This window comes from Scyliorhinus canicula, chromosome 3 (assembly GCF_902713615.1).
Source record: "Scyliorhinus canicula chromosome 3, sScyCan1.1, whole genome shotgun sequence".
Classification (NCBI taxonomy): Eukaryota; Metazoa; Chordata; class Chondrichthyes; order Carcharhiniformes; family Scyliorhinidae; genus Scyliorhinus; species Scyliorhinus canicula.
In genome coordinates, this window is record NC_052148.1 from 151,030,521 (window position 1) to 151,053,647 (window position 23,127).

At 44.4% G+C, this 23,127-nt stretch overlaps 1 protein-coding gene across 3 annotated transcripts in view; it reads left to right on the forward strand.

The window, feature by feature from the left end:
* Positions 1-23,127, forward strand: part of ppargc1a (peroxisome proliferator-activated receptor gamma, coactivator 1 alpha) — a 214,181-nt gene that overhangs the window by 183,143 nt on the left and 7,911 nt on the right. For 2 of the 3 annotated variants that reach the window (XM_038791483.1, XM_038791484.1), the window contains 3 exons: positions 486-606; positions 704-825; positions 2,582-2,733. In XM_038791483.1, coding sequence (XP_038647411.1) covers positions 486-606; positions 704-825; positions 2,582-2,733 — 395 coding nt within the window. Of the gene's footprint in view, positions 1-485; positions 607-703; positions 826-2,581; positions 2,734-18,950; positions 19,019-23,127 lie in introns of those variants that run through there. The other variant, XM_038791485.1, reaches the window with a different exon arrangement.

Here is a 23,127-nt window from a genome sequence, read left to right on the forward strand (position 1 = left end):
ACTTCCTTGTGAAATGAAAAAAATGAAATGAAAATCGCGTATTGTCACGAGTAGGCTTCAATGAAGTTACTGTGAAAAGCCCCTGGTCACCACATTCCGGCGCCTGTCCGGGGAGGCTGGTACGGGAATCGAACCGTGCTGCTGGCCTGCTTGGTCTGCTGTAAAAGCCAGCGATTTAGCCGAGTGAGCTAAACCAGCCTTGTGGCATCTTACACTCCACTGCTGTAACTTTACTGCATTTTTAGTTCATGCATGCAAACAAGGCTGCCGTGGAAGTTATGTAAGCTGAGTGGGAGAAGTCCCAAGGAAGTTCATTCCCACTGTGAGTATTTAAGTGTAACTTTGAAACACACTTAATTATCTGAGGTTCAGTGAGAACCTTTCGAATGGGAATGCCTATTAATGTAAAATGAAGACATTTCTTCATAAAACACTGCGTGCACAATTTTGACTTAAAAGTTTTTATTTGTTTTCAATTTCTTCAGGTATGACAGCTATGAGGAATATGAAAATGAAAGGCTTAAGAGGGAGGAATATCGAAGAGACTATGAGAAACGTGAATTTGAAAGATCAAAGCAAAGGGAACGCCAAAGGCAAAAGGCAATTGTAAGCATTGTAGTAGCTTTTATTCTAATTTAGATCTGTTATAAATGTAAGAAGCATGACTTTTTGACTTCCGAAGATATTTTTAAAATCTCTCCAGGAGGAACGCCGTGTTATTTATGTGGGCAAAGTTAGGGGTGACATAACCCGTACGGAACTGAAGAGACGCTTTGAAGTTTTTGGTGAAATCGAAGAATGCACTGTCCATTTGCGTGAAGATGGGTAAAGTTACAAATGGCTACATTTTACACAGTAAATGTGTTGCTGAATAATCAAAATATGGTATTCATATAATAGCTAACAAAATAGCATAGAACTCAGACATAGTAAGAACAAAATGAACCTCGAAAGTTGTTCATAATTTTAGAGTGTAAGCGTGATTAGTATTGACTTATGAGTGACTAACTGGCAGAGCATGCCTTCCTGTCATCTGTGCCAATGGCCTTATTTAGATCAAGATGTTGAGATGTGGGACACCAAATGGGCTTCCCAGTACAGCTCTCCAGATTAAGGTTGATCAATACTGTGATATCTTGGTTGCCTTCAAGGTAAATGCTTGGGTTACAACTGTGGAGATCAAAGCTCTGGTCGCTACGGCCAAGATTGTTTTCTGTGGCCAGGAGAATCACTTGTGCTCCTCCAGGCAACAACAGAATAATATCAACCATGCATTGACTGACCTCTTTGGCTTCATCATCTGTGGAAATGGTTGGTAAATTAGGTGCATGTTCAACTATTTCCTCTGTAAAATACAAATGGGGTTCTCGGATACCGATTTGCACTTTGAGGTGGATCCTCCAGCTGTAGTAGGCAAATGTTTTGGGCATCCAGCAGTGATTCACATTAAAGAATGGTGGCAGTCACATTGTCATGGCTAATAAGGTTAATCTAACCACCCAACTTTTAGGTCATTACTGCCCTATTACTGCCAGACAAAAGAAGTTAGAGTGTGTAGATTAATAAAAGATCTTAAATATTTAGTTTATTTCATGTTCCATGTCACTATTTAGAATAGAGGAGGGAGTTCTCCTAGTATCCTGTTGCAAACCTCTTTCAATTATTTTGACTTAAAACAGAGATACCAATAATTTATTTCATTGCTGTTTGTGGGATCTTTTGATTTGAAAAGTTGTTTCCACAAACAGGGTTCTACAGGTGGCTGTGTTACCTGCCCTATAACTGAAACTCACCCCGCTCTCGCGAGCTGCCCCACAGCCATTTAATGTTTCTGACCCTATCTGGGGAGGAAGTCCCACTTCTGATTGGTCGGCAGCTCTTTGGTTCCAACAGTACCGCCAGGAATGCCCAGGCCTAAAGAAGGAGAGTCAGGACCTGAATGAAAGGTAAGTTGGGATGGTTCTCAGTCGGGTCAGGACAGGACGTTTTGGTGGATTGGGTGGGGTGGTGCAGGGGGAGGTGGGTTGTGGGGGTGAAGGCTGGGGTGAATAGTGACAGCTGGGATGGGAGATGGTAGATCTTGGGGATGCCATCCAATCAGAAAAGGGGGCTCACGAAGGAGATAGCACCTCTTTTCCTTCTCAAAGCCCAAGCAGACTTACCCGCTGAGCTTCCCACCCATCATCAACCTCCTCCCACCTGCTGAAAATTGCAGCCAGGTGGAAAATGGCCTGAATTTGCATGAGAGCTTGTCCGTCGCCCATTAATTCACGCCCAACCTTGGGGCGGGAAGGTCGGCATCAGGAAAGGCATCTAGCGAATTTTACACACTTCCCCACCTGAAAACTGAACCACAGGGGAACATAAAATCTTGCCCCAGGTTTGCCTTGTCAAAGCACTTCAAAGTGACTTATTGTATGTGAATCATTTTAACATGTTTCTATAATGAAGCAAGACTTCCTCCCTTTAATGTCTGACAGATGGAAGCCCACTGGGGTGGACTTATTATGTGTCTAATGTATAATTTGCAAGGTGAGCCGCAATGAGTGACATACATTATTTTTGCTCCATTTTTTTCCAGTGATAACTATGGTTTTATCACATATCGTTACACCTGTGATGCATTTGCTGCTCTTGAGAATGGACACACTTTGCGAAGATCTAATGAGCCCTCTTTTGAATTGTGCTTTGGTGGCCGTAGACAGTTCTACAAATCTAACTATGCAGATCTAGGTGAGATTGCATTACAACTCAATATCTCTTGTGTTTTCAAAGAGAAAATAGGCATCTGAACTAAACTATTATATTCTTTCTGTTTTATTTAATTATTCATAAATGTTTGTTCAGCAAAGACCATTTTGTCTTACATTACAGAATTACAGAATTATTATGATGTAGAAGAAAAATGTTTGGCCCATCATGTCTGCACTGGTTCTCCAGATGAGCATTATGACTTAGTGCCACTCTCCTGCTATTTCCCCATAACCCTGTACATTCTTTCTATTCAAAGAATAATTTAATGCCCTCTTGAATACCTCAATTGAACCTGCCTCCATGACATTTCCAGACAGTGCATTCCTGATCAGAACCACTTGCTGTTTGATAAAGTATTTTCTTACATTGCATTTTCTTCTTTTGCAAATTACGTTCAATCTGTGCGCTCGTGTTTCCTTTTATAAGTGGGAACGGTTCCTCCCGATCTATTCTGTCCAGCCCCATCATGATTTTGAATATCAATATCAAATTTCCTAATCGCCCTTTCCTTTCCAAGGTGAATAGCCCAATCTCTCCAATCTATCCTCACAACTGAAGTTTCTCATTCCTGGAACCAGGGCGGGATTCTCCAACCCCCCCCCCCCCCCCCCCCCCCCCCCCCCGCCGGATCGGAGAATTGCCGGTGGTGGCGTGAATCCCGCCCCGCCGGCTGCTAAATTCTCTAGCACCGGGGTTTTGTCAGGGGCGGGAATCGTACCTACTGGTCGGGGGCCGTTGGCAGCGGCCCCCCCGGCGATTCTCCAGCCTGCGTTGGGTCGAGTGGCTGCCCGTTTTCGGCCGTTCCCGCCAGCGTAAATAACAACAGGTCCTTACTGGCGGGACCTGGCTCAACGGGCGGCCTGCAGAGTCCTTTGGGCAGGGGGGGGCGCAGGGAGATCTGGCCCCGCGGGGTGCCCCCACGGTGGCCTGGCCCGCGATTGGGGCCCTACAATCCGTGGGCGGCCCTGTGCCCTGAGGGCACTCTTTCCCTCCGCAACGGCCTCTGTCAACCTCCGCCATGGCCGGTGCAGAGAAGAACCCACCTGCGCATATGCCAGGATGACGGCAGCACACGCTAGCGCTCCCGCGCATGCGCCAACTCGCGCCAACCGGTGGCGGCCCTTCGCCGCCGGTTGGCATGGCGCCAAGCCCTTCCGCACCGGCTGGCGCAGCGCCAATCACTCCAGCACCAGCCTAGCCCCTGAAGGTGTGGAGGATTCTACACCTTCGGGACAGCCCGATGCCAGAGTGGTTCACGCCACTCTTCAGCGCTGGAGTGGCCCGCCCTGCCGGTTCACGGAGAATCCCCTCCCCTGTTTTGTAATCCTCTGCTGCATTCTCTCCAATGCATTTACATCCTTCCTAAAGTGTAATGCCCAGAACTGTACACAATACTCCAGCTGAGGTCTAACTATTGTCTTATACAAGTTCAGCACAACTTTCTTGCTTTTGTATACTATGCCACTGTTAATAAAACCTAGGATACTGTATGCTTTATTAACTACTCCCTCCACCTGTCCTGCCACTTTTAATGACTTAAGCACATATACACCTTGGTCCCTCTGCTACTACACATCCTTTTAGAGTTGTAGCCATTATTTTATAATCTCTTTCCATGTTCTTCCTGCCAAAATGAATCCCCTCACACTTCTCCATATTGAACTTCAACTTCCACCAACTGTCTATTTTACCAACTTTTCTATATCTTTTGAAGTTCTACACTGTCTCCTCACAGCTTCCTATGTTTCCAAGTTTTGTATCATCCGCAAACTTTAAAACTGTTGGCTGCACGCCGAGATCTTGATCATTAATATATATCAGGGCCGGAATTCTCTGTGGTGGCATGGGGTGGCATCAGTGGGAAATCCCATTGACAAGCAGTGGGAAGATGGAATCTCGCCAGGGAGCCACGAAGCATGCAGCTGGGGAACCGGAGAATCCAGCCCCAGGATTAATATATTTGTCAGGAAAATCAAAGGGTCACAATATCAACCCCTGGGGAACCCTTCTACCTTCCTCCAGCCCAGAAAATAACCATTCACCATTATTCGTTGTTTCCTATTACTCAGCCAATTTTGTATCCACATTCCTACTGTCCCTTTTATTCCAAGAGCTATAACTTTTCTCACAAGTCTGTGGTGTAACATTGTATTGAATACCTATTGGAAGTCCATGTACACCACATAAACATTACCCTCATCAACCCTCTCTGCTATATCTTCAAAAAATCCAACAAGTTGGGCAAATAAAATATTCCGTTAGAAATCCATGCTGGTTCTTCATAATCAACTCAGATTATTCCATGTGGTTATTAATTCTATCCTATAATTGTTTCCAGAAGCTTTCCCACATCAAAGTTAAACTTTCTAGCCTGTAGTTGCTGGACTTATTCTTGCAACCTTTTTTAAACAAGGACACAATATTATCAATTTTGACATCTGCCTTGAATCAAAGGAAGGTTGAAAGATTATGGCCAGTGTCCATATAATTTCCACCCTCACTTCCTTCAACATCATTGGTTGCATCACACATAACCACATGGAATAATCTGAGTTGATTATGAAGAACCAGCATGGATTTCTAAAGGAATATTTTATTTGCCTAACTTGTTCTGTTGCCTTGTTACCCCTAAGTACCAACAGTTTATATGATACCTCCTCCTTATCAACCAGTGACATAGTTTCCTCCTATATCACCATGGGTAAAATCTTCCTTGGTAAAGGCAAATGCAGAGCATTCACTTAACACATCAAGCAAGCCCCCAGACTCCATGTGTAAATTCCGTTTTAAGGCCTTAATCAACTATAATCCTTTTACCACCCTTTTACTATTTATGTGCCTATAGAAGACTTTGTGACTCCCCTTCATTTTGTCTATCACTCTATCCTCATAATCCTTCTTTGTTTCTCTTATTTGTTTTTTCACCTCTCGTCTCAACTTTCTGTATTCAGTCTAATTCTCATTGTATTTTCTACCTGATACCTGTCATAAGCACACTTCTTCTTCCTGATCTTAATTTATATCTCTATTTTCATCCAGGACCTCTGAATTTATTTGCCCTATCTTTCCCATTTTAGGGCATACACTTTAATTGTACCCAAACTATTTCTTTATCCAAAGTAACCCATTGTTCAGCTATAAATTTTCCCTCCAACATTTAATTTCAGTCTATTCAGCCCCACTCTGTTTTTGCGCCATTGAAATCAGCTCTTCCCCAGTTAATTATTCTTACTTTGGATTACTCATTGTCCTTTTCTACTGTCACCCTAAAGCTTATGATAGAATGATCTCTGTCTCCTAACTATTCCCCCATTGACTCTTGATATACCTGCCCTATCTCATTTTCAGGAATCAAGTCCAGTAGCGCCTCCTTTCTTGTTGAACTGAACACATATTGCTACAGAAAATTCTCCTGAACATAACTTAGGAGCACTTGCCCTTCTCTGTCCTTTATGATACCTCTATCCTAATCTATATTCAGATAATTTGTAATAGAAAATCATAATGATTCATTAGGAATTTCCGTAAACTTGCATTCTGGGCAAATATTGTTTCATACCGAGGCTTGACATGTCAATACTTTACTCACATGGTGGGTGTACTTACACATGTTGGAAGGCAACATTTTAGAATGCCAGAAAAATCAAGCACTAATTTAATGTTACTAGTTATTTGCAGTATGGCAACATTTTCACTTATGAGGCAAGATTTCGGAAAGACACATTGTGCTTAGCTGCAGACGAGAATAATTGTGATAACAGTATTGTGCTTAGCTGTAGATGAGAATAATTGTGATAACAGTAGGACAATGACATTTTTATTTCAGAGATGAAGGATAAGTATTCCTTCTATAGCCCTAGGACTAAAAGGAGTGTTCTATGTAAAGTGAAAGTTAAATGGCTAATTAAAGATGTTCATACGGAAATTAATCTGCAAAATGTATTCCATAATATATAAAAAGTTCATTTGTCAAACAGCTAAGGATAGGTTTGCAAATCAGCTAGCAATAACTAAAGCCAATATTTGGAATGAGAGTGATCATCATATTGATTGTGAGGCTTCTGTTGGAAGTCAGAGAATAACTAAGAACTCTGTTGTTCCTTTGAGGGATTGTCAGGGTAGGTTATGTAGGTCATGCTAACAACCAAAATAGATTAGGACTAAAGATTTGTGCACCTGGCAGTGCAAGTCCAGTGCAGGAGTGCAGGAGATGGGCAAGAAATTGTGCCAAGGTGCAGAAATACAGGATCCTGGCCTCTGTTGGGGCTCCAGATCCAGAATCACTAAGCCACTAATTGAATTTTCTGGGATGACCTGTTGGCACAGAACCTCAGTCCATAATTCATCCCAAACATGGGCCCTGATATCAGAGGAGGTGAGTCCACAGGAATTTCCTTGTCTTGCCTAGATCACACCAGGTTTCCTGAACAACCAGGCCTGACTTTCTGTAGAGGCAGAGAGCCTCCTTGAACATGTCATCTACCACTTTCACAGGTTTTGGGAGGGAAATAGATGGAATGGGGATGGGTTCAAAGTGCAAATGTTCTGGCCCTCCTATGTATTCCGGCAGTGGAGGAGGCTCACCATTGGCTGCCGGTGGGATTGTCCAGTGTTGTCAATATCTACGGCATTTTACATGGCTTGCCCATTGCACCATCAGGCAACTTGCTGTGCAGAGAAAGGGGGGGGGGGGTCGCCTTCAATGGGACCAGAACATCCAGCCCTATGTTGCACATCCATCGTTCATGGAGGAAGCTGCACTCCTCAGGCTGATCTGGGGATGGATTCTCCATTATTGAGATATGTCCCCACGCTGGCATCAAAACGGTCGAGTTTCAAGGCAGAAAAACTGGAGTGAAAGGACCAATAATTCCCAGCCCTGCAGGGGACTAAAAGGAATCCGGTGTAGATCCAGCATTTTTTTCTGCAGATATGGACTCCAGCACGTCCAGGTCGGAGGCTCAATGGCGGACTCGGACCGCGGAGCTGGACCTGAAAAGTAAACCCCCCAATTGCCACACAAACATTTCCTGGCCTCCGATCGGCCCGGCCCTGACCAGGGTGGCCGCAGACTGAATCTGCAGCCGCCACGCAAGTATCTCGACCGGCTGGACCACATTAGTTCCCCGCCGTCGGGGCTTCGGCCGGTGGGGGGGCTGGGAATGGTGGAGCGGGCCTCTGGCAATGGGCACAGGTAGGTCCTAGGCAGTGCGGCGTACTCCCCAAGTACGCCGCTTTTCGTGGCCCGCAGAATCGGGGAACTGGCGGCAGTTCCGATTCCTTGCGGGAAAATGGATTCTCCATTCTCCCCCACGCCAGCATGAATTCGGCGTCGGGGTGCGGTGAATCTAGGCCCTGATTTTTGATAGTGGGATATCTAAATTATGACTTGTGCACTTTAGACCTGGTAGCAAAATGTCTAAAAATACCACAGTTCTTTGGAGTAGTAGGGTATCCTTTTGGATATATGGTCCCGGGACTCCTTTGGGGGAGGTCAGATACCTTTTTGGAGTGGTACTATGCTTTTTAGAATTGTTAAAAGTAGTGCGTAAGATGTGAATATACTCAATGGAACTGTCATGAGAGCTATCAAAATGAGCTGATAATGTGAGCGGTCAACAGAGCTGTCAAGGCAATTAAAACTCACTGCTTGCTATCTCACTCTGTTTACGTAATAATAAGGATTATCATTGCAGAACTAGTGCTGCCTCACTGATTTCACAACTATTCATTATCACAGTGAGGTGCCTGTCAGTTCATAGTTTGATTGACAGCTCCAGATGGTTATGAATTCTTCGAAGTAGGACTATGAATTCCAATACTTGTTTTTATAAGGGATTAAAGGGTGGCCCCAGTTCAATAACATTACAGCCATGGTGTCCGGTCATGTGATCTGTTCTGTACCCGCAAAGAAAGTTTTGGCATTTTCAGGACATTATCCCCCTTCTAAAGGAGACCTTTTTTTGACTGTTATCCAGTTAATTAGATGATTTTTTTTCAGGTCTATTTGGATAAAGTAGATGAATGCATTAATGTGCGGCAGACTAAAAGTAATATGGAAAGCGTAATGAGAATAATTTGGATATGAAATTTCACATAAATCTGCATCATTCAGGGTACCTGCATCATTCAAAGAATGGGGGTAATGGTTGATCACTTATAGAAGGGGTGAGACAGCTTTAGGGGAAAGCCAACAGAGTTTTTGGTTGTACTACTAGGTTCATTGAGTACAAATCAAAGAATACTGAACTTAATTTATACTGTAGTATGCCTAGAAAAATGTGTTCTGATTTAATTTCCACAAATGGTAAAGAATATTAAGGCTCAAGAAGGCTGATCAGAATAATATTAAATCTAACAGTTCTTACTTATGAGGTAAGCTCCAAGATTTAGTTTGGTGAAATGCTTGCTTGGAGGGTTTTTTTTTAAACGACAAAGGAAATAATTTAAAACTGGACAGAGTTGGGATGTGGGCAACTGCTTGAGGTCACCTTAAACCTTTGTTTTATTATAATTTTAAAACAATTATGAGTGTGATTTTCCAATGGCACCACTGGTCAGACCAGAAATTCCTGCCCAAGGTCAATGAGCCCATAAAGGCTCTGTTTCCCAAAAGTAAACAAGCAAGTTATTCAATAAAAGCAAAATACTGTGGCTGCTAAAGATCTGAAATGAAAACAGAAAGTTTTGAAAAATCTCTGTAGGTCTGTGGAGAGAGAAACAGAGTTAACATTTTGAGTCCAATGTGACTTTTCCACAATTGCTAAACCATGGCTAGGAGCTTTTTACAACTGCCTTTAATCCCCCAAAAGGACAAATATCAGTGGCAATGTGGGCAGATTTCAGAGAAATGGAAGGATGTGCAGTGGACAGGGAATCTCACAGTTATAACTTAGGTGGCTTTGAGGAGGAGAGGAAACCTATGGTCTAGTTTTTGATCTTGAAATGTGTTCTGTTTGGCTGTGAGAAGTTGTTGTGAGGTCAGAAAACCTGGAAAAATGGGTTTCCCAAATGTCCTGAAGAATTTAATTACAGGGAGCCTTTAAATGTGATTCCAACCCACAGGCAGCCTGATTTATACGCTGGAAATCTTTCAGACAGAAAGACTGCTTGACAGGTGAAGTGAGCAGGTAGGTAGTCTTAAGGAGTGAGAGAGATTGTGGGCTGTTCTGGACATTTTAGGGTGGGGTTTCCGATGGTATGGCTGTGCCAAGTCCTCCAACTATTGCATAGTTGGCTGTACTCTTATCTTTGAATCGGAAGATTCTTTCGCACTTGAGAAGTACTTTACCACTTGAAAACAAAGAGACAGCCAAAACTGTGGTTCGAAAGCCACATGCCTCCCTGAGTTAATAGATCCATGCAGAGGATACAAATAAACAATCTGAATTCCCCTTTGAAACTGCCTCAACCTATCAATCAAAACGCTTTTACGAAGCAATGGTTCTTGAAATTGGATGTAAACAATACAGTTCAAAGCTTTTAGCCTTCATGGCACACAAACCGTCTTCACTCCTTTAAAGGCAATTAAATTGACTGTGAGAAAACTACTTCAAAGGTTTTCATGATTACTTTTATCTTAATCTCACAGATCTTTGACCTTCACATACTGGCAGATTGTTCAAAGGGTTTAGGGGTCCATTTGGGATCGCTTTCACTTATTATGAGAGAACTTTAATTTCTAGATACTGACTGACTGTTTAAAGAGTTTAAAGTCTGTAGTTGGGAAGAATAGCCAAGCAACCCCCATCCCAGGAAAGAACCCTGAACTGATCCCCTCCAGCCCCCCTGACCCCCACCTTCTATGGAAGGCTCCCACATGGCCTTTGTGGAGAAGATTCTCACCCCCTTGCCATCCCTCAGACTGCAAACCACCAGATTGGCAGTGCCAAAGAGGAGTCTAAAGGGGGAGCAATGCAGGATTGGGACTGAAGGGAGATGGGAGGACTTAAGGATGGCCTGGGTGGGTGGTGAAAGGGGTACTGAGGGAGGGGGTCTTGCCAACAATCAGGATGGCCCTTGCCAGCGATCGGGAGCTGCAGCAGCATTTTGAGATTGGGGTGTCCTTTAAAAATGGTGCTCTGATCTCAGAGAAGTAGGACCGGTCAGAGAGATTAGGTCCTGCCCTCTCAGTTCCAGCAAGAATCCCGGAGTGCCATGGAAAGGCACTGAAAACCCGACTGAGGTTAATATAATTTCTAAGTGCCATTGCATGGAACTCGGGTCGTCCATAGCTCCAACAGGAATTAATCTGTTTTTTCCGCTGGTGGGAGCATTTTGTCGGCGATCGGGAGAGTCACACCCAAAGACTGTGATAATATATGGATAAATAATCATATTTAGCAGAAGATTCTGTTCCAATGATAAATGGAAAACGCTAGTGATAGATTCTGTTCCACTCAAAATGGGTCAGGCCACTGACCGAGAATAAGGTGCAAATTGAGCATTGAGATGTACCATTGCCTTTACCTCAATTTTCCTGCCACCCCTATGTCTTAAGCAATAGCTGCGGAGGTGGTGGATGCGTTGGCTCTGATTTTCCAAAACTTCCCAGTTTCTGGCATAGTCCCAGAAGATTGGAAATTAGCTCATGTAACATCACTGTGCAAGGAAGAAGGGAAAGAGACAATGGAACTACAGGTCAGTTAGCCTGACGTTATTCATTGGGAAAGGGCCAGAATCTATTATTAAGAATGCAATTAGAAAAGCATAGCATGATTAGAACCAGTCAACATGGTCATACGAAACGGAAATCCGGTTTGATAAATTCATTAGGGGCGCGATTCTCCCATGCCACGCCGTACTGGAGAATCGATGTTTACGCCATTTTCCCACGCGACGCTGGTCCGACGCCATCCCTCCATTCTCCCAACTGGCAGGAACGGCTTCATCGGGATCTGCGCTGCGCACGTCAGAGAATCCACCGAGAGGGCAATCGAGGCACTTCACACAGGCCCCCGCTATTCTCCGGCCCGGATGGGTATAAGTCCCAACGGCGTGACCCCGGGTCACGCCATCGCTGTTCACCCCTGCAAAATTAAATTGTCAGCTAGTCATGCTGGCTAGCGAAGCGCAAGAGGGAGGTAAGTAGGCGGGCCCATTCCGGCAACCAGGAAGTAGCGTCCGCAGCCGGTGATGGGGGCGAGGGGGGTGGTGGATGGGGGGGGGTGGGCTGGATGGGGGGGTGGATGGATGGGGGGGGGAGTGGATGGGGTTGGGGAGGTTGTTCATGCAAATTTATTTATTAATGCATACATTAAATGAAACCATTGACAGGTACAGTCATTGGCTCGGCAAGGAATCTTGAAAATAAAATATGATTAAATTAAAACTTGTGACTCAATTGTTGAACCAAATGGTCTGGAGACAATGCAGAGAGCTCTGTAGATGGAGAAGAATGTAAATCAGAGACTGCTGGATATGCACAACTGCCCACTCAAGGGGACAGACCCTCACCTTTAAGACTTTGCAGAGATTCACTGCTTGGACTTCAGTTTTCAGTTTGTGGCATCACCATCTGAACCTTTAATCTACGTTCAGCTTCCTAAATTATCTAGCCTCTGATATATATTTGCTTCCTGTAACATTTACAACACTGTATCAAACCATGTGAGATTAAAGTAGCAATGAACCCGGATCCCTAGCGCTGTGAGGCAGCAGCGCTAACCACTGTGCCACCATCCCGAAGAGTAGGTGTAGTGTAGGGAAGTAGATGTGCGTGGGTTTCCTCCGGGTGCTCCGGTTTCCTCCCACAGTCCAAAGATGTGCGGGTTAGGTGGATTGGCCATGCTAAATTGCCCGTAGTGTCCTAAAAAAAAGTAAGGTTAAGGGGGGGGGGGGGGGGGGTTTGTTGGGTTACGGGTATAGGGTGGATACGTGGGTTTGAGTAGGGTGATCATGGCTCGGCACAACATCGAGGGCCGAAGGGCCTGTTCTGTGCTGTACTGTTCTATGTTCTATGTAGTGTAGGGGAATATATGTAGTATACTTCAATTTCCAAAAGGGTTTCAATAAGTTTAGAGTTGGAAATGATATTTTGGTATGGGATAGAGGACTAGTTGATGGACAAGAAGCACAGATTAGGGATAAGTAGGACATTTTCAAGTTGGCAGGTTCTGACTAGTGGAATACTGCAAGGATGAGTGCTGAGGTCTCAGCTATTTACAATCTATATTAATGACTTATATGAAGAGGCAGAGAGTAAAGTATCTAATCTTTTTGATGATACAAAGCTAGATAGAACTGCAACTGTGAGGAGAACAGAGAGAAGCTTCAAAACGATATAGGGGTGAATTTTCTGTCCCAGGATGCCCGAAGAGTGTTTCCTGATGGGATGGAGAATCGAAAAATCGGGATCGGCATTGGGCATCAGCGGATGCTGATCTGAACTCAATAGTCCAACCTCTGCCGATGGCAACATCGAGGTTCACGCGCGCAAGCAGGAGGATGTAAATGAATGCTGACCCATTTGCATCCATTTAGTGGATCTGGCACCCTAATCTCTGGCCCTCTGTGATTCTCCGGACCCCTAGGTTGGGAATTCCGTGGCCAGGTATTATTACAGGCCTAACCAAATGTAAGCCTGACCTAGTCCTCGCGGTGGGCCAAAGGGTGTTGCCTCCAAAGTCTACTCAGGGGCCACCCTTGCCCCACCACATTGCACTACCTGCCCACCCCTCCTCTACCAAACCCCCCCCCCCCCCCAAGCTCCCCCGAATCCCCCAAAATGGGAGAACCTCTCAGGGAACCCTCAATAATGAGACCCCCACCCCCAGGAACTCTTTGAATAGGGAAACCCAACCGGGAACGCCTTTAATAGGGTGACTCCTCCCCCCCCAGGGACCACCTGATAGGGAGACCACCACAGGGACCCCCTAAATAAAGAGACCCCCCATGGACCATCTTAGTAGGGAGATCCCCCGGGACACCCTGAATAGGGAGACCCCCCCAGAAACCTCATGATCAAGGGGACCTCCTGGGATCCCCTAAATGAAAGAACCCCCCAAAGACCCCGTAACTGGAGGGACCTCCAGAGAAACCCTCTAACTAAAGGGACCTCCCACAGAGACCCTTTAACTAAAGGGACCCCCACAGGAACCCCCTAACTAAATGGACCACTCCCCCTAGACCCCCCCCCCACCAGCCGCATTGCTCAGAAAAGAGACCCCTGTCTGGAAGCTAGAGAGCAGATCAGACAGGGGCAGTGAAAAAAATTACAACTGTAACACCACTTACCTAGAAACTTTACTTGTCTATTCCTGGATGGAGAACGGATGTGACCTGTGTTTCAACCCCTCAGATCCATTAGCTGCAAGCCATTCATTAATTTCTAGCAGTGGACTGTGATTGACAGCTTCCAGAAACAGCTGCAGCCTTGTTTCATTCATCTCCCTTCATGGATGAGTGACTCTATGTGCTAAAACCCCAATGTTTACAAACATCAAACACATCAAAGAGAGGTAAGATGTATTGCAATTATACACAAGTGATTAGAATGCACTTACCTAGCAGGAAAGGCCTCACAGATCGGGATACCATTTTGGCTGGCTGCCCCGATCTGCCCCCACCTTTCAGTACCCCCCACTCTGTTTTTGACCCCCCCCTCCCCCAACCTCAGGAAGCCCCCCAGGAACACCCCTCCACCCTGTAAGCCCCCCCCCCTTGGGCCCCTGCCAGCCTCGCAGTGCTACCCAGGCACCCTAATAGTGCCAGAATGGCACTGGCAGGGTGCCCAGATAGCTTGGCTACTACCAAGGTGCCCGTGTCAAAGGGAGTGCCAGGGTGCCACCCTACAATATCCCTGACCACACGGGAGTCTCTAATGGCCTGGAGGATACCCCCCCCCCCCCCCCCCACCCGCCCCGGTGCCATTATGACTGGCCCACATTAGTGCAAGCCAGTGCTAAACGGTGACCTAATGAGGTCTCCTGGGCGCTGAGAGAATTCTGCAATCTCATATTTAAATTAACCTAATGGGTCATTTAAATATGCAGGGTCAGGCGCAGTGAGGGAGAGATCCGGATTGCGACATCTCACGAAAGTCAGTTGAATTACGCGAGACATTTCGAGCATCGCAAATCTCGTGAGAGACCTCTTTTTGATTATTTTTTTTCTTTTCCAGTTGTCATTTCAGCTCATGAATCTCTAATCGGAATTTTTCTTCCATGGCCACTTCTTAGACTCTTTCAATTAAATTGTGAGATCTTCACTCTATTCCACAGAATTCAACTTTTCTGTTTTTAATATCTGGATTAGCACTTCAATACTGTGTATCTCATTTTAAATGTTGTTCGGATTGGACTGAAGTTCAATAAATTCATCAATTTTCACTGTTAATTAAACATTCAATATACTATTTTGATTCATTGGCTGTTTCACCTCCTGTTTCTTTTTTTCTTTGTTCTTTCATGGGATGTGGGCATCAGAGGCAGGGCCAGCATTTGTTGCCCATTCCTAATTGCCACACTATTTCAGAGTGCAGTTCGGAGTCAACCAGGTTACTGTGAGTATAGAGTCACATGTAAGCCAGACCAGGTAATGATGGCAGATTTCCTTCCCAGAATGACAATAATGATCCAGGTGTGTTTTTATAATCGACAATGGTTTCAATGGTTTTGCTATTACTGAGAATCACTTTTTAATTCCAAATTATTATTTGAATTTAACTTCCATCAGCCACCATGGCAGGATTTAAACCCTTTTTCCTCAGAATGGGGCAGCAGGGTAGCATGGTGGTTAGCATAAATGCTTCACAGCTCCAGGGTCCCAGGTTCGATTCCCGGCTGGGTCACTGTCTGTGTGGAGTCTGCACGTCCTCCCCCTGTGTGCGTGGGTTTCCTCCGGGTGCTCCGGATTCCTCCCACAGTCCAAAGATGTGCGGGTTAGGTGGATTGGCCATGCTAAATTGCCCGTAGTGTCCTAATAAAAGTAAGGTTAAGGGGGGGGGGGGGGGTTGTTGGGTTACGGGTATAGGGTGGATACGTGGGTTTGAGTAGGGTGATCATGGCTCGGCACAACATTGAGGGCCGAAGGGCCTGTTCTGTGCTGTACTGTTCTATGTTCTAATATTAGCATGGGCCGCTGGATTACTAGTCCACTGATATTACTACTAGGTCACTATCTCTCCTGGAGTTTTGCACGATGCATACTAGAAAATTCTAATGCTTGAAGTTCATCAGGATTTAGCCGAAGATCCATTTTTGTTGAACTTGTTTCTGCAAGTCCATCATTTGAGCATTTCAAGTCCTCTTTTAATCATTCTACTTTCTGTAAATGATATTCCAGCGATCACATTAATTCTTGTTTTACATGATTGAATGCATCTTTGGTACATAAAGGTTGATTTCTAATTTTTCCTTGGCAGATTATAATTCTTCTGTGCTATCATTCACACTTACATTCATACCTATGCTTTGCTGATTGTTTTTGAGACTCCTCACACTCTTTTGTGAAAGGGGTCTATCTTCTTTTGCCATTCCAGGTTCTTGATTTTCAACTCTTCATATATCTTCTTGGAAATGCAATATTTTTTCAAAGTTTTCTTCAAGAGGCTCCACTATTTTCTTTAACTCTGTAGTCTCTTTATTGTACCTCTGTGATACCTCAAAATTTTGTTTGTCTAGATCTTCAACAGTTGTGGTTCATTGACAAATTTAGTGTCTCATGCATTTTCAAAGGTATACTCAGCTTTTATCTTGAGTTTCAAACCTTCAATTCAGTTCTGATACAAACATTTTCCAACCTTATTTCCTTTTCCTTTCACAAGGTTTGTTTATTTTGGGTTTCATCAGATAGCTTTGCTTCATTCACAGCCAGCTGCTCACTCCATACTATCACCAGCTGTTGCAGATCAGGTAATGTGTCGCGATTTCCAACAAGATACAATTTTGAGACTTCTGGAAAGTTCCTTGCCTCTCTAGCACCTTCATGTGGTTCACTGGAGTATTGTCTTTTTTACCATTTTGGTCCTTTACTGGGGGGCTTGTGTGCCATTTTTAAATAATGTGTGCTCCACGATTTGAAGATTAAAATATTCATCAAAGGCTTTTAATCTTTCATTGAAGTTGGTTGAGGAATCATCAATGTATTACTTCATCATCAATCCATTACGTCATTAGTAAGTTCACCAAATCAATATAAAAAGGTATTAATCTGGATTTTTTTCTGAGTTGATATACCCCTGTAGTTTAAAAATTATCTTCTGCAGGACACCCCCTTTTCTGTTGGTTTAGTTCTTGGATGAGTCTAAATTGACCTGGTAGGTTGGATTTTGACCATTGGTTAAAAACATTTGAAGTGTAGGTTCAGCTTTAAGGAGTTTCTGGAATTCAGGATGGTGCCACCATTTGTTTATGGACAAAGGGTTTACTTGCGTTTGAATTGACTAACTGCAGACTTCTCCATTTGAACACAATGGTTTCGGGTCACAGCAATGACAAATCCTGGCTGATCTTCCAAGCTGATTCTTTAGTTGTGATTCTTCCTAATTAAATCTTTTTGGAGTGAGTCTGGATGCCACGTGTTCAGGTGCGAACTCAGGAATCTGGCTTTTCTGCCTGAGTTTTGCCACAGCAATTTCTGATCACTGAATTATTTCAGAGTTTCTCAGGACTTGCTTTATATCCTGGAATTTAAAAGTTTTAGCTTGCTTCTGCTTGATCTGCTGATCCTGCACTCTGGCAATCGAAGCTGGAAGTCCAAGAGATTCCATGGAATCTGCTGCTGTGAGGAATTTTAGATTGCTGCATTCAGCTTCCAAGCCTTTGTTTGGAGCTTTTCCCTGGCAGTTTTTCTCCGCTCATTTGCTTCTCGAGTTTTTCTTCAAGGCAGAATTCTTCTCTGAATTTTTCTTTAGTCATGCAGGCTTTTAGTTTTTCACTCCAAGTTTTGAGAAGTTTTGTGTTTTTCTTTCACTGCCAACCTGTTGTAGGATGTTGGATACCATTCAATAGGTCTTAATGAAGTGATAATCTTAAATAGGTTAACTGTATGCATTAACTACAGAAATTATGTACATTTATACAGTAAAGAGTTTAAGTTCAGAGCTGTCTCCATCCTTGCTTGTGTACAAGGCTCTGTCCAACACTAGACTGATCCCTAGGTATGGGTTATGTGTTCTTTTACAGCACTGTGTAGGCTGTACTATACTCAGACCCATGTTAATCCTATATGTGCCATACCTTACACAACAGGCATATTACAGTCCTACATGCAGTTAACTATGCAAAACAATCAGGATTTCTCATCTTCACATTGGTATAATTCCTCTTGGCAGCAACAACTCTACTGGTATAATAAATGACCCCCCTGAATTTGTGTCAGATGAATAAGGAGCAATGGGGGGGGGGGGGGGGGGGGGGGGGGGGGGGGGGGGAGTCCCAATCCATTGGAACTCAGCCTCGAAATGGACCATCCAGGCCAAGATGCAAGGTAGTTGAATATTAGTTACCCATTCAGTGAATAATAAGAATAATAATCTAATAATCTTTATTGGTGTCACAAGTAGTCTTACATTAGCAATGAAGTTACTGCGAAAATACCCGAGTCGCCACACTTCGGCGCCTACTCGGGTACACAGAGGGAGAATTCAGAATGTCCAAATCATCTAACAGCACGTCTTTCAAGACATGTGGGAGGAAACCGGAGCACCCGGAGGAAACCCACACAGACACGGGGAGAATGTGCAAACTCTGCACAGACAGTGACCCAAGCCGGGAATCGAACCCGCACCCTCGTGCTGTGAAGCAACAGTGCTACCCACTGTGCTACCGTGCCGCCCATATTGCCGATTATAAACCCAGTACTGTGTTTACATTTAGTTTTTTTACTTTAATTAATATTCTGTACCCTTCCATTCCACTCCTGTTGAGGCTGAGTCTTTGCTGGGAGCCATTTTATTGGTTCAAAGCAGCAACTAGTTCCCAACACTGACCATTGTTTCAATAATCAATCATTTCTGTCTGCCTCCACGCCTGGCTGATAATCAGCAGACACCAAGACTGAAAATATTGGTGTATTAAGGATCTAGTAAGAATTAAGAATTTAAATAAATCGGTATAAGTAAATAAATTGTACTAAAGAAATTAATGTGGCTAATCCTGCAGATCTGATTATCTCAGTCCTAGGGTTTTAAAAGAGGTAGCTGCAGAGATAGTGGATGCATTGATTCTGATCTTCCAGAATTTCTTTGATTCCAGAACAGTTCCCAAGGATAGGAAGGCAACAAGCGTAATCCCACTATTTAAGAAAGAAGGAAGATGGAAAAGTAGGCAAAATGCAAGTATCTGGTATTATAGAAGTGGTAACAGGGCACTTGGAAAATCATTGTTTTCAAAATTTAGAGTACACAATTAAGTTTTTTCAATTAAGGAGCAATTTAGCGTGGCCAATCCACCTAGCCTGCACATCTTTAGGTTATGGGGGTGAGACCCATGCAAACACGGGAAGAATGTGCAAACTCCACACGGACTGTGACCCGGAGCGGGATCGAACCCGGGACCTCAGCTCCGTGAAGCAGCTGTCCTAACCATAAAATCATGATATAATTTCATGGTGTCAATGCTGATTTATGAAAGGGAAGTTTTGTTTGACAGATTTGTTAGAGAATTTTGAGGATGTAACGAGTAGTGGGTGGGGGGTGGTGGTGGGGGTGATTGCCCCAGTGCTCATGAGGGCAGTTGCCCAGGTGTTAATGGTGCGGGGTGGGGAGGTGGGGGAATCATAAAATCATCATAGAATCATAGAATTTACAGTGCAGTTTGGCCCATCAAGTCTGCACCGCCCCTTGGAAAGAGCACTTTACTAAAGCCCATACCTCCACCCTATCCCCGTAACCCAGTAACCCCACTTAACCTTTTTGCACACTAAGGGCAATTTAGCATGACCAATCCACCTGACCCGCATACCTTTTGGACTGTGGGAGGAAACCGCAGCACCTGGAGGAAACCCACGCACACACGGGGAGAACGTACAGACCCCACAGACAGTGACCCATGCTGGGAATCGAACCTGGGTCCCTGGAGCTGTGAAGTAACTGTGCTAATCATTATGCTACCATGCTGCCCTTGATCATAGCAATGCATATATTCAAGTCAGAGGAAACAGACCTAGTTTACTCAATCGCTCTTCATAAGTCAATCTCCTAATGCTAGGAACTAGTCCAGTGAACCTTTGTTTCATTCCCCTTCGGGCCTTGTTTAGGTAAAAAGACTAAAATACTCCAGGTGTAATCTCACCAATGCTCTGTTTGTGCACTGAGGGATTTAAGGGATAATGCGGGAAAGTGGAGTTGAGGTGGAACACAAGCATGAACATGTTGGCAGAATGGCAGAGCTGGCTGAAAGGCATCCATCAGCTAACCACATTACAGGTTGTGCCCTGTACCCATCTCTGGAACCCTCAAATCCTTAACTGCAGACACAAGTAGCCAAACCTTGATTTGACTGACAATTAGTGCATGTAGAAGTTTAAATTCCCCCAAGGAAAATAGGATTGCTGACACAGTGACGCCACTAAATAATAATCATCTGACTAACGTGGGACCCTCTACAGCAGGAACCTGATCATTGTGGTGTTCTTTGTGTTGCTTATTTCAGGATGATTGGCGTAGTGTTCACAAAGACTACAAAATAGGTTTAACTTAAACAAAGCTATAAATTTATTTGCACCATTAACTTGGATTCGACACACACTTCTTAAGAATACACAGCTGATTAATAACATCTAAATTGCACTCATCTATAGTTAATCTCACTACTGGATTAAACTATGATCTGCATTCACTTACACGATCTATTCTTCTGACCTTCACTAGCTAACTCCTGCATACACTTGTCCCTTAAGGTCTAGCATCACTGCCTTATATAGTTGTAACTGTAGCTCCCTCTAGTGGCTACTCTCGACACTACACCAACCCTTGCAATGCTGGTAGTTAGGATAATACCACAATCATGACACATATTTGCAGCAAAACTGCATAAAATGAAAGCAAAATAATGCAGATGCTGGAAATCTGAAATAAAAACAGAAAATGCTGGATAACTCAGGATCATTTTGATCTGAAACATTGGGTGGAATTTTCCCATATTTGTTTTCAGGGTATCAGGCTCTGACTGAAACCTAATGTACCTGATGTAACCTCCAGTTAAACAGCCAAGATTTTAGTCCAATTTTTGAGTCCCTCTGGAAACGAAAATTAAGGGATATGGTTATGCCATCACTGTGACAGGGTGGAACCTGATAGAACAAGCAGAGATCGGAAGGACGCCCTGGTCAGAGCAAAATATACCCCCTCCCCCCCACCCCATGGACACACGGATCCCCATGAGTATCGAGTGGCTCCCCCCGCAAGCCTACACCATCAGCATCAGGGGATCTCACCGCCCACCCCCATCCCTGCAACCACAAGCATCAGCATCGGGAGTTCTCACCCACCCCCACCACCATCAGCATTGGGGCTCTGACCCTCCCCCAATCACCCCCTCCCAAATGCACTAATTTAAACTGCCATTCTCCTACAACAAGCATAATGCGAATCCCGTTTGCAGTGGGGCTCCCCAGAGAGTCTGCCACTGGCACTGCCCCTGGAACATGTTGGCACTGCCTGGGAGACGCTGTCAGGTTGCCAGTACCAGGGGCTACACTTACTTTTGCGTCCCCGGGGATCCCCTCGATTGATTCAATTTCACCTGTTGTGATGTCACGTCAACAAGGTGAGTGTTGGGGGAATCATGTGGCTGGGGGGCTCGGCAATCATAGAATCATAGAATATACAGTGCAGAAGGAGGCCTTTCAGCCCATCGAGTCTGCACCAGCCCTGGGAAAGAGCACCCTACCTATGCCCATGCCTCCACCCTATCCCCGTAACCCAGTCTAACCTTTTTGGACACTAAGGGCAATTTAGGATGGCCAATCCACCTAACCTGCACACCTTTGGACTGTGGAAGGAAAGCGGAGCACCCGGAGGAAACCCACGCAGACATGGGGAGAACGTGCAAACTCCACACAGTGACCCAAGCTGGAATCGAACTTGGGACCCTGTAACTGTGAAGCAACTGTGCTAACCACTATGCTACCGTGCTGCCCTGAGATTAAAATGAGATTACAATGTGTGTAAATCTATTAAAATAAGGTCTTCGTCCTTTAAGGGCGTGAACCTTCTAGGGGACGTGGAAAAGTGGGAAATGAGATCTCGGCAACAAGAATCTAATTTCCTTTGATTCTCACGAGATTTTGTGTCCATGTCGCTACTCTCGCTGATGGCAGACATGGGTGCCCTTAACTCTCTTTCTCTCCACAGATGCTGCCGGACCTGCTGCGTTTATACAGCATTTTTTGTTTTCTTTGCATGAAATAAAACATGCCATTATACCTTGATTCCTTTACTGCCAAAATGCTACCAGCCAGATCATTTTTGGCACATCTAACCTACAGTGACTATCCAAGTGTGAATTGCAGAACTTTGCTACCTACTGCAAGGATATTCAACAACACGGCTGAGACATTTGTGACAGTACGGTAGCTCAGTGGTTAGCACTGTTGTTTCACAGCTCCAGGGTCACAGGTTCGATTCCCGGCTTGGGTCATTCTCTGTGTAGAGGCTGCATATTCTCCCTGTGTCTGTGTGTGTTTCCTCCAGTGTTCTGTTTTCCTCCCACAAGTCTTGAAAGATGTGCTGTTAGGTCATTTGGACATTCTGAATTCTCCCTCAGTGTACCCGAACAGGCGCCGGAATGTGGCAACTAGGGGCTTTTCACAGCAACTTAATTGCAATGTTAATGTAGCCTACTTGTGACAGTAAAGATTATTATTATTTTAGGAAAAATCCAGCTGTGGCCTTAAAATTGGTTCCACCTCCTTGTAGCAATGCTTACCGATGGGGTGGTATTGTGGAGTTGCACAAAGAGCAACTTTCCTTAATACATCAGCAGCTTCAAATCAGCAGCTGTAAGTCAGGCTCAGATGTTTCCTCTCTTCCCTCAGGACTTATCACATCATCCTTTGGCTTTCTTTTCCATTATTTCTGCCTCTCACATTTTAATGCCTTCCAGTGCCAGCCTTTGCAAAAGTTACTACTGATAGGTTGAGATATCTTATTAGCCTTTTCAAAGGCATTTTTGTTTTGGTTCTCTCTTTTGAAAATCCCAGAATTGTATTTTCCTTTTAAATTCCATTTGCATGCCGATTTCTACATTCATCATGTGTGCTCCCAACGTACATCCAAAATTAAATCTGAAATTATGCAAATTGCTGAGTGTTTAGAAAACTGATCTCAACCAGTGCATTTTCATTTGAGTAACATCTAAAATTTGCCAATAACAATTCCAGCCTAAACTGCACCAAAGTAACGATATGTGGACTTGAGTGGCAGCAGCA